At 45.6% G+C, this 12,233-nt stretch overlaps 1 protein-coding gene across 10 annotated transcripts in view; it reads left to right on the forward strand.

The window, feature by feature from the left end:
• Nucleotides 1-12,233, forward strand: part of LOC135895915 (elastin-like) — a 97,097-nt gene that overhangs the window by 33,046 nt on the left and 51,818 nt on the right. For 8 of the 10 annotated variants that reach the window (XM_065424163.1, XM_065424162.1, XM_065424156.1 and 5 more), the window contains 2 exons: nucleotides 2,205-2,246; nucleotides 5,096-5,197. In XM_065424163.1, coding sequence (XP_065280235.1) covers nucleotides 2,205-2,246; nucleotides 5,096-5,197 — 144 coding nt within the window. The remainder of the gene's footprint in view (nucleotides 1-2,204; nucleotides 2,247-5,095; nucleotides 5,198-12,233) is intronic. The other 2 variants (XM_065424159.1, XM_065424164.1) reach the window with 1 other exon arrangement.

Consider the following 12,233-nt stretch of genomic DNA (forward strand, 5'->3'; position numbering starts at 1 on the left):
CATAATAAGGAAGGGAGCAACCGGCGGTATTCAGGTCTGCGAGTCGCTCACAACAAGAGATAGCAGTGGACGCCAAAGAAAATAAATCCCATCCTAAAACAACTTCCAAGGAACACTCGGGAAACACAGCAAAAATAATGTGATTATGTATTCCATCAATGAATACTCGAACTGCACATTGTGCAGTGGGACAAAGAACGGCGTTGGCCGCTGCACGAAGAGACGGGCCGCAATAACGTGTCATCAATATACGGAGGCGGAAACAAAAGTCTCCCAGAATAATCGAAATGGCGGCACCTGTGTCCATTATAGCTTCGACGGGCACACCTTCCGCAACCACTGACAACAGGTTCGGCGGTTGCTCTGGAGGAATTGTAGGCTATCCAGTGGATGCAGTTTGCCCTCCTAAAACTGCATCGGAGGGTTTTTCGAGCGAGCGTCGGACATATCAGGAGCAGGTCGGAAAGGTTATACGGAACGACGACGTGGAGAAGGCGACCAGCGGCGAAATTCTCAAGAATTCAGAGGCGTGTTGGTAGGGTACTGAGGACAGGGCGATCGGAGAAATGAAGGGCGGTAGGAGGTTCTCTGGTAGCCCGTTGCACGACGGACGCGTGTTCGCTCTTCGCATATGCAACCACCTTGCTCATCCTGTTGACGCCGTTGACTGAACCGGGAGATATATATGCCCGTGGAAGCCACAGTAATAGCAAATTGATTGGGCATGAAACTGGGCGGAGCGGTAAGGCTGTAGGCGCACTGGTGGTGACAATGAAGCCACAGGGACATAGTGGCCCGTTTGTAGAGGCGCCGTAGTGACCGGAGGGAGTGGCGCGACATTGGCATATGTAGGCACCTGTCGAGTGCAGGGGCCGTCGGGGCACGTTAGACGCGCTGCAGAGGCGATCTCTTGTCATATTATCTCGCATAACCCGGTCGGAGAAGGGCCGACGCAAGGTTCTGGCGCACAGGAACAGCACCGCCCATGAAGTTCCTCCTGAAAGATAACATGTATGATCGTCCGAAATTCTACTGCTGAAGGCAAACGAAGGTCTATGCTGTCCGTGTATAGCCGTAGAGATTGAAGTTCCTCTAGGTGCTGGCAAGTGGCTAATACATGTTGGATGGTAGTACGATCTTGTGTGATGTGTGCGCTAAAGGCGACGGTGTTTATGCCTTTAACAATATGCCGTATGGGGTCGGTTTGGGACATGGTCGCATTGACACGTTTTTACAAAGCTAGCACATCCTCAATGTAGTAGGATGTGTACGATTCCCCGGAGAACTGGACGCGCTCACCGAGCTGCTTCTTCGTGACGACAACGGAAGCGCCGAAAATCTGATGAAGTTGCTGCGTGAACGTTTCCCAGTCGGAGGGATGAGGCTGATGCTTCCAAAACCAGGTTTTCGCGACATCGGTGAGGTAGCAGGGGACACTGTGCAATTTCTGTGAGTTATCCCACTAACTGAAGTCGCTTTCCAGGTTGTAGTTTTAGAGTCATTTCTCGACGTCATCACCCTGCAGGCCAGCGAAGACTGGTGGGTCACGGTGAAGGCTGTGGATGGCCATGACGGATCGCGAAGGCTCTGCTGAAGTGGAAGTAGTCGACGTGCTCGGATTGTCTTGAGCATGCTTGGCAATAGGTGGTAAGCGGCGAGCCGAGCGGAGCTGCAGTGAGAAGGGCGAAAGGTTGCTAGGAACGAAAAGCACCTTCCACCACTAATAAACAACTGCTTAATCCAGCCGAGCTCGAGCTACGACGAACAACAAGCTGTGCAGCCGATGATGATAATTACAGATGAAGAAGAGCCAATCAGCAGTCGCGCTCACAACACACACACACACACACACACATATATATATATATATATATATTTATATATATATATATATATATATATATATATATATATATATATATATATATATATATATATATATATATATATATATATATATATATATATACGAGGGCGAATTAAAACGCCTTCGCTCCTATTTTTTATCCACAGTACGGCTGTAAATGCGCAGTAAACACATCCATTGTCAGCTGGGGACCTTTCTTGCACCGGCACGAACATATCTGCCGGTAGCTCCGCGGCACGGCCCTGCTGTCACTTGTTGAAGATGGCGGGTGTGCTGCATATGTCCGCGGCGTACAAGCAGCGGAGTGTAATTCTATGTATATTCTCATTATGCGCAGGGCTCTCAAGTAAACCCGATGGGCACTAGCGGCTCATTGAATGTAAGTTACACTTTTTCCAGTCTATGATCCCGAACTTTCATTCGCCAGGTCGCCTTTCTCGCGTTAACATTGAGACTTGCTCTAAGTTTTAGCCATTCAGAGGAACCATGTCAGCTCAGGACAAGCATGAAATAAGCTTCTCTCAAGAGAGCTATGTACGCGTGCATAAAATCGACTTGATGTGAACTGATTAGCTTCGCTAGCATTCGCTTTCAGGGATTTCTTCTGTTCTTCAAATTTGAAAGTACTGATGTAAAAATAGGGTGATTTTTGGAAAGAGGGACATTAAGAGACATCACCCCCTAGCGATCCTAGTGCCTGAGAGATTAATCAGGCGCAATGAGAATAACATGACAATTTCGGAAAAAAAATGATTCCTCGAATTAAGTTCCTGCCTGCAGGCGGCGCGTGAGCGGAACAGCTGTCACTTCTCGTATTTTTATTTTATTTTTCTTCCTTTGGAGATTTCTTGCCAACAGTTCGAGGCCAAGAGTTGTCAAAAACCTTATTGTCGAAGGTTTGATACATTTTTCGCATAGCAAAATGATTCATGCAGTAAGTATATGGGTGTTGATTGGAATGTTTCATGACGTTCACATGGTTCAGTCACACCGCTGTCATCGCGTTGCGCCATAGCCTTTCCAAACCACGAAAATGTATCAAGTTTGCTCTTTTCATGACACAGTCGAAAAAAATGAGTTACTTAATTATTCATACATGATTTGCATGTGAACTCAAGATGATTTCTCTGATTGACTGTTTACTGCCATTATACGCGACGTCATATCATCTCACGTGTCCTTCACGACATTACCTGAATCCGCCATCTTAATCAACCTTGGTTTAATTTTCACCGGCCGTGTTTCATTTTGACTGACCTTAATCCACATTGCTTTACTTTGTACCTACCATATTTCATGGTAATCCACCTGAATCAACGTTGCTCTAATTCGTACTAAACTTAATACACCTTAATGCATCGCAATCAAGCGCTCTAGTTTGAACGACTCTTAACCCACTTTAATTCACCTTCATACACTTTACTTCACCCTAATTCACTTTACTCCACCGTATTATAACTTGTTCTAATGTTCATTCTGCATTACTATTGAGCTCATACAAGACTATGATGACGTATCTGATAATGCTAATGTTTATTGCCACTCGGTGCGGACAGCATCCGATTTTCTGCCTCATGGGACATATAATGCTTTCGGATTAATAACACCCTGTTACACGAATGTTGTCTCAGCCAGTCAAGGGTTGAAAAATAGATATTCGAGTGGGAATGTAGGAAGACTTGACAAGAAAAGCACCTTGACAGGCACTCTAAGAAACACATTACAAAATTTCTGCACTCTCATTATTTGCATAGGTAGCCAAATGTTATTATTCATCTCCAGAATTCTATACTGCAAGGGGCTCAATAATTTTTCAGCCTAAACCTTCGTTGTGGCTATCGGCAGATTCCAATTCCCGAACCTGACAAAGAAAAAAACGCCTTTCCTACTCTTGATGGCCTTCACGAGTTCAACGTAATGCCTTTTGGCTTATATAGTGGTTCCGCCACGCTTGAAAAAATAATTTACCTTCTTCTTCGTGGCCTCAAGTGGACAACCTGCCCATATTTTATTGACGACACTACCGTCTATTCTTCGATTTTCCCGGAATAAACAACGGTTGAACCAACGTTTATTAAAAAAAATCACAGCCCCTTGCAGTCCGTGAAGATAGTAGAACATCGAGGGAACACCATGCAAGTCAAACTTCGGAAGCAGTCGTAAGCTTCAAATATTTTGTTGCACCATTATTTCGTCTAATTTTCGCTTTGGCGGTAGGCAGCTTCTTCCTCGGGAGTACGCACTACTTGGTGTCTTCCCTTTGTTGTACCTAGGTTGGAATATGCGGAACCACTAATCCAAAGCTACGTATATTGCACGTGAGGCCCACCACTGGAAATGCGGTCGCTGCAATCGTTTTGACGATTGGTTGGATTGGTTTGACGATTGACGTGGCTAGCGGCACTTCTTGGTATATATATATATATATATATATATATATATATATATATATATATATATATATATATATATATATATATATATATATATATATATATATATATATATAAAGCACCCTAATGTTCTAACAATTAGAACCGGCATGCATGTTCTAGTGCTCCAGCAGAGGGAATAGACATCCTTACGCATTCCTCGCATGGAACCCAGCGTGTGGAGGCACCTGCCGCGTTTTACTGCAATGTCACCGATTTCCGCACTCCACGCGGTCTTCTGTCGTCGTCGATAATTACACACAACAATACCGATCTCTAAAAAATGTGTTTTCTGAAGAAAAGCACTCACATTATCGGTACGTTCTCAGTTTGCGTACGAATTTGAACGCCAGACGGCGAGATGTGGCTAGGCATATTCGTGTTCCTATAGCACAGACTGCTGCACAGCAGCAGCTGTATTCTAAAGCCTCAGGTTATACAGCCTTTCTTCCTGTAACGAATTGTAATACAGCTATGCTCATGGTGCCAGCCTGTGCCATCGTTTTCCCACGCGTAGTCGCCATGGTATTGTCTTTCGGTGCGGTGTTTCTGTAGCGGAGCGCAGAAATCCCGCTCCTACAACAAATGGTACTGGTTAACGGCACAAGGTCCCGGCACACACAAACAGACGCGCACACACAGGGGCTCACACACATAGAGACCGACATCCATCCTGCCAGCCATTCGGATGTGTATTTGCTTATGGCTAACTTCTGTTATTTCCTGTGTATCTACGTTGAACCTTGTATATTCAGTGCCAAATCTTATGTTTACGCGTTTGCTCTCCTTCTTACAGAAAACCCTAAAGATGATGCTATGGGCAATTTGCATCAAGGTGTTCGTCATCACCTACGAATTCTTCACGGCGCCTCTGTACTCTTACAATTGCTACCTAGACGTAAGTGTCTAATGAATTTCATTTGCGGACGTTCTTTTCGGTAAGGTCATATCTCGTACAATATCTGAAAAGACCCATTCAATGACGGCCTGTCAGAAGCGCTGTTGGAGACGAGAATGGCTGGTGGTAGCGCTCGGCAAAGACATGTGCGCACCGACAGAAATATATATCTGGACCAGTACAGCGTAAAACTATTCCAGTCTATTTTGATTTCAAATTCACCGTTAGCCCTCCGCGATAAGTGAGAATGCATCGAGTCGAGTCCATAAGGGGCGGGCACCACGCCGAAACGGGCACAACCCGAACCATTTTGACCCCTCACACAGGGCTGATGGCGGATTTGGAATAAAAACATACTAGAATAGTCTTGCGTTAGGCCGGACCTGCTACTTCGAATTGATTTTAGCTTAGACAAAACAACATTGACCTACAAGACACATGAGACAACACAGGCAGGTAATATAGAGAGTGTTTTTACGAAGACATGAAGCGACATTTACGAATAGCCATATTGAAATAAAATGTCAGTTGCTTCGAAACCATGCCGTCAGTGGTGGTGACCACGCCGCGAAGGGTGATAGAGCATAATTAGTTACTAATTAAGAAAGTTCTATAAAATAACTTTTCAACTAAGTTTTTCAGTGGGCTCATCGTAATTGGGAATTCGAATCGAGCTCTGTGTACAACCCATATCAAATGTTCCACCTGAATAAAAGTTCCGATTACCCACGAAAGTTTCGCACGATGGATTTCGGCTACCACAGCGTGCGAAACCGAAACTGGGAGGCTGCAGCGAGCGCGCCCTCCCGAGGCAATGTTCTCACTCGTCACGCAGCAGCGGAATGCCAGCGTGTTGCGACACTGAGGAACCCGCAGCCGCTGCACGCTGTTACGAACGACCTGCAAGGGTACCAACCTACATAATTCTCCCAGCCAGCTGCAGCTGAGAGGGTGACAAGCTCCCCAGAAGGGACCACGGAAGTCTTCCCCACCTGCCGCGGCGACTCGTTTTGTAGGGACGACTATATGCCGCATCAACACCCCCTCGGCGCCGCTATGACTAAACGCGGTTCACGGACCAATTATTGTTCGTGGATTCGCCGTGCCCGCACCGGCTGGTTGGAGCAGGGGAGCTCCTGGAAGATATTCTGCGGTGCCGTCTCACGCAGCTTAGAAGTCATGGACAGACGCGGCGGCCATTGTCTGCGGAGTCAACACTGGGATGAAGAGGCGCCTACGCGGGGCAAAACCGGTGTCTGCGAGAACCCACTCACCTGGGCGTGGTCAGTGATATCTGTGAGGAAGTCTGTGCAAACCCTCCCCGTCATAGGCGGGTCGGTTGCGATGACTTTGGACGCTCCACTTGGTCCAAAGTGGAACGGCCGTTTTTCCCTCACCTAGGGATCTAGGGTGGACAGAGTATACTTAAGGAGCCGTTGGTGGCTGCTCAGTCTGCATTCCTCTTTCAGTCATGTTAGACTGGTGAACTGTAACGTTCTCATGTAAATACTGTAAATAAACCCATATTCCTTGTTCTCAATGAGAACAAGTCTCTCCCTTCAACAACGTCCTCAGCGTGGATAAGTGTGACGACGGGATGGGCAAGCGGCCATCTATTTCGTGTCCGACCCGAAACATAACAGCGCTGGCTGGTCGCTCCTGGATGACGTAAGCAGAACGGCGCCTCGAAGGGCTTTGCTCTCCCTGCAGGTTCCCAGTATCTTTAGTGCGCTCCGATAAGGGGAATGCATCCCGTTACAGTTACGCGGGTACACGTTTTTACAGTTCCAGAAGTTGATATGACTTGTGCGGAGAGCTCGCTTCAATTTTTTCAGTTGCGATCAGCCCGCGGAAACTGAAAGGTTAAGCGTTATTTAATAGACTTTTGTTATTTAGGGACTAATTACTACGTATCACCCTTCGCCGCGTAATCCCAACCACTAACAGCATGTCTCTATGACCGCCCTTTTATTTCAAAACAGCTCTTTTTTAAATTTTGCCTAAACAATTGTTGGAAGCTCCTGGTATGTGCGGACATTGACGCTGTAGGGTGTACTCTCGAGCAGCACACCGCCGAAAGAGGAAGCACGTGCTTCCCGTGTTCATAAGATCGAAGATGTTCAGTGGAGCCCTAGAAAAGGCAACTAACAGCCGCGCCACAGCAAACTACAGGGGGATTGGGAGATCTTACTTATCACGGGAAAAGACGCTACTACGCACATCACTTAGTGCTGCAACACCTAAACACAATTCCGTATCAAGAAAAAATAGAAAATGAGACTCAGCTACTATTTGCACGATTCTACTACGCCACTGATTGTAAGGTGCAGTTACGTTACCAGTCCAATATAAAAAAAAAACTTGGTGTCGATTTTACCGCGCGCATGCAGTAAGGAAACCTGAGTCGACGCGTACCGCGTTTCAACGATTTTATGGAAAATACAAAGGCACACGGACAAGCACGCAGCTGAATTTAAGCGGCCAGTCGCTTTCGGATTCCTACGACGCCCCCTCTTCGCTGTGTACCGACCACAGAAAGTCATCTTCAGTTCCGCTTAATGCATTAGAAATGCCACACTTCTTGAACGCTCGGGCAACCATTTTCTGCGGGAGTGCATTCCATGCTCCACGGACCCACCTTGTGATGTCTCGCAGAGTCGCTTTCTTCAGCGTGGCTTTTTTTTTTTTTAGTCACAGTCGATTTAGTTTTTATTTTGAGTAGGATTAGTGACGTTTGTAACGCGCATGGAAATTTGAACACACCTCTAGATCAAAAAAGCTGCGCGTTAGAATAGTGCAATTGCGGTACATGATTGTCGTGGATAGCAAATTTTCACAAAACAATCAAACGAAATGTTATTACAGCTGTAACCTAGTTAGTGCAGGAAATATTCCTTGTTAATGGCTTGCGCATCTATCGGCTACTGAAATCTCTCTACTGCATATCAAATGCGCCATACTATACGCGGACTATGTGTTGGGTTTCCCGCTCATAACTTAAAAATGCCAACTATTAAAAGGATAATAAGTACACGTTACGTCTGGAATTTCAAGGTTGAACTAAGGCGTGTTCTGCAAGCATGAAAGTGAATATGTAGTTATTGCAGAGACCATTTTGTCTACCCGCCATAGTTGCTCAGTGGCTATGGTGTTGGGCTGCTGAGCGTGGGATCGAATCCCGGCCACGGTGGCCGCATTTCGATGGGAGCGAAATGCGAAAACACTCGTCTACTTAGATTTAGGTGCACGTTAAGGAACCCCAGGTGATGGAAATTTTCGGAGTCCTCCTCTACGGAAAGCCTCATAATCAGAAAGTGGTTTTGGCACGTAAAACCCTTTAGCTTAGACCATTTTGTCTACTAAAGATACCGAAGAAAGGCCTGATATGCTTCCATGAGCGCTTAATCCCGGCACTAGTAACCGACGTCCCAGAGCACTCGCACAAACTTTAGGCGGCAAATTCGCCCCGAAAGTGGGTTGCACGGGAACGCGCTGAAATTATGGCCGCCGATCACGCACGATGAAAAATGGCAAAGGAGCCAAGAAAGTGTACTTGCGAAAGCCACATCCACATGAAGGAGAATCAAAAAGAATTGTTCACCATTTTATGTGGCAACGGAGAGCACATTTGTATAAAGACAACGATGTGTTAATGAGCGCTAAAATGTAATTTGTACAGCAATATATTTATTAAGTTGTGGCTTCCGGAACTATGCTTGACTGAAAAGTTGCTCCATCACTTCAAACACGCTACGATAGGGTATGCGCTAGGTTTCCCGTGCCCAAGTCACATTCTTGAGGTACTGAAATCAGCATGGTACACCTATATATGATACATTGGGCATTACAGTGTAAAATGAGTTCACCGGCAAAGTGCTCCGAAAGAAGACGCTGAGGCCACTCGGCGCCGATGTGCCAACATCAGCCCTCGAGATACAGTGTTGTTGGGGACAAAAGAATAAAAGAGGAATTTACAGATTCACCTACAATTACTCCACTTCGCAGAGACAGCATGAGCAGTAAAAGCACCACAGTAACACATATGTATCAGAGAATATTAGAGCTCCTGTTGAAATAATAAATTATGAGGATATTGTATTAAAACTGAGGTTCCATAAGGTTTACCCTGCGGCAGCTAGGCCGCGATAGTCTACGCGAGATTAGCGTGGCTCGTCTCGGCGTCTTCAGGCGTGCCTAATCGTGGTGCGGAAGAGAAATCTCTGCAGGATTTCTTTCTTTCGTTCTTTTTATATCGTAGTGGCGCGAGGGAGTCACTATCGAACAAGAGTACAGGCTTTTGGCGTTATGGCAGCAGTGCATTTAAATTGTGGTGATTAATTACCACATACTCACTTGTTCGACTGTTCGTGAAAAGGTTCGTCAAACGAACATTCTTTTTAATTTAACCAAATAAATTTCTTTATCCATGCCTCGAATACCCGCAAACACAGTGCGTCTCTCCGTGTTCTGTTTCTGCCAACTAAATCTTTGTAACGCAGCGTCGTCCGAGAGAGGCTTTGAGCGTCTTTAAGTTGTCTGCGACGTGAGTCGCAAGACCAAACATTTTTGCCATCATTGAGATGAATTACATGTATTTGCTTTTAGCACTCGAGAATAAGGCTAAATGATTTATTCATTTTGAAAAATGTCGTTCTTTACTCAATTTCAGAAGCTGGTAAGTAGATTTTTCGTTCTCGTTCACACCAGCGCGGACTGGTGCTTGGCTCATTTCATTCAGGGAAATAAACCTGATAAGCTGGCAAAATGGCATGTTTACAATTATGTTCCCAAAATGCTTCGTCCTGAAAAAACTGCAGAAAAATTTTGTGCTGGCATCTGTGTACCGCAAGTAGGGCTGCTCATGAAAAAGATAGGTAATGAGAACTAAACAGATTTTTCTGACTTCGTCCTTCTGTCTTCCCACTGTGCAGTCTCGCCTTACAATAACGTCCATAAAGCGCGTTTTGTGTCCCAGCATTCGTGTATGACATACGTAAGCCTAATTTGGTATCTACCTTCCACCAATGCACTGTTTGAGATCATTGAAGAGAAATAGGTTGTTTTTTCCTTTTCAAGATGTAAAACTATAACGAATTAGCCATTGTTGCTTGGGAAGCATATTGTAGATATAGGCACAGGCGTATTCAAGTAGTATCATTCTTCGTTTTTCCACTTAAATTTAATGTATTGAAATGGTGCTCTTCTATATTTTAGACTATATTTCTACAGAAATAAACCTGCAACAAAATGACTTCAACGCGTCTTTTTGGTTAATCTTTTGCCACCTCATAAAACAATATATCTGCTACCCTAGTTCGAGTGATGGCTCAAGCATTGCAGCTTCAAGATTCCCCCGTGTTAGCCTTAACATGAATTTGCGCGAAGGCAGTGATTTCATGATGGTCATACCACGTGTCCACCTGCCGTCCTGCTACAAAACTGACACTTTTCTTTCAAACCCGAAAGCGCGAATGAAAGCCAAGCCACACCGTCATAGTTGAAAACAAAAAAGAAAGAAAGAAAAACGAGAAAAAAATTAAAGTTTCCGCGTGCTCGAAATAAGGCGTACAGCCATAATTTATCACAGCTTTGTTGCAAAAACAAAGACATGTGTGAAAGTTCAAAGGACTAGTAAGCATTGTTAGATACGGACCCTTTCCCTGGCATCCTTAGAGTTCACCAGACCACATCGAATCGCCGTCGCACCCAATTAAGATGCACAGAAGCGGGTCTAACACGTTCCCGGACCTATCATACAAGTGGGCGACCCCAACCCGAGGCGTCGCATGTCCAGACAAGCTGGCGAACCCCGCCTCACGCGCCAAACATGCAGCTATTGTCACACTGCTTGACTCTTCCTGAAAGGGCAATGGGAGCCTGCACGGTTCCAGGCAGTTGATCCTGCACCCGAGCAAAGCTGCTTTGCAGCTCTGAAAGCTCGTTGGAAAACAACCCGTCTCCTCCAGCTGCGCACTTTCACACCGGGATCCAACACCAAGACAACGCGGGTGCAAGTCACCGTGAAGCCCTCGGAGCCACACCATCTGCCCATTGTGACGGCATTTGCAGACTTGGAGGCAATAAAGGTGTCAAGTCATCCCTCAAACAGGGGAGCACTTGGAGCGACCCCCTGAGCCGAATGTGACTGCACTTGCACGGGCGCCTACCATAGGCCGAAAATGACGACCCCTGAGCGGGCTCGACGAGTGGCCGAAAATGACGTGATCACGAGAATCAGAGGGGTTAAAAGCCAGAGACAGAGAGCAGGGCGAAGATTCATTCATTCATTCATCTCTTTCGGGCTTCTTGCCAAGGGCCGCAGCGTCCGACATGCTGCCGGCCATGAATGATTTGAGGACTGTTAATTGGTTCATGTTTTATGTAAATAAACCTTCCGTTTCATCTCTAAATCCTCCTCAACGTCGGCCAACTCCCGCACTCAACGGCAAGATCCAATAACTGGGGGACAGTGGTGGGATTCTCCTTCAGACCCAATAGCATATGCGCTTAAGAGCAGTTGCTCCTCATGTTTCGTCTGCTACCTTTGCGACAGAGTTTCAAAGATGCCAAGTTTAGGAAAATGTCAAAAACGAAATGTTGGCCCGTTCTTGTTGAGAGGGCATAGCGAATTGAGTATTTAAAAAAGCTAGGGCTATTTGATTAATAAAATAAACTGTGTTACCTCAGAAAGCCCGGCCATCTGAATGCCAAAGGAACAGTGAAAGTAGTCGAACATATGTGTTTCCAAATAAATGGCGCTGAAGTATATATTACCGTGCATCTCTACAAACGATGCGCAGATGGCTTCTGCGATACGCCGAACGTGCCCCGCATATCTGCCGTGTTTGAGGAAGCTCGAGACATAAAAATGGTTGAAATCAGCTAAATCAATCAATTCGGTTAATTATTTTTATTCTATTCACATAAATACAACAGATCACATGTGAAAACTGCAAAATAAACAGCAACATTTAAACTAACAGTTTATCACAACAGCTAAGAAATACTGAGAGAATGCGGTACAAAACAGTAACAT

Source organism: Dermacentor albipictus, chromosome 2, assembly GCF_038994185.2.
Source record: "Dermacentor albipictus isolate Rhodes 1998 colony chromosome 2, USDA_Dalb.pri_finalv2, whole genome shotgun sequence".
Lineage (NCBI taxonomy): Eukaryota > Metazoa > Arthropoda > Arachnida > Ixodida > Ixodidae > Dermacentor > Dermacentor albipictus.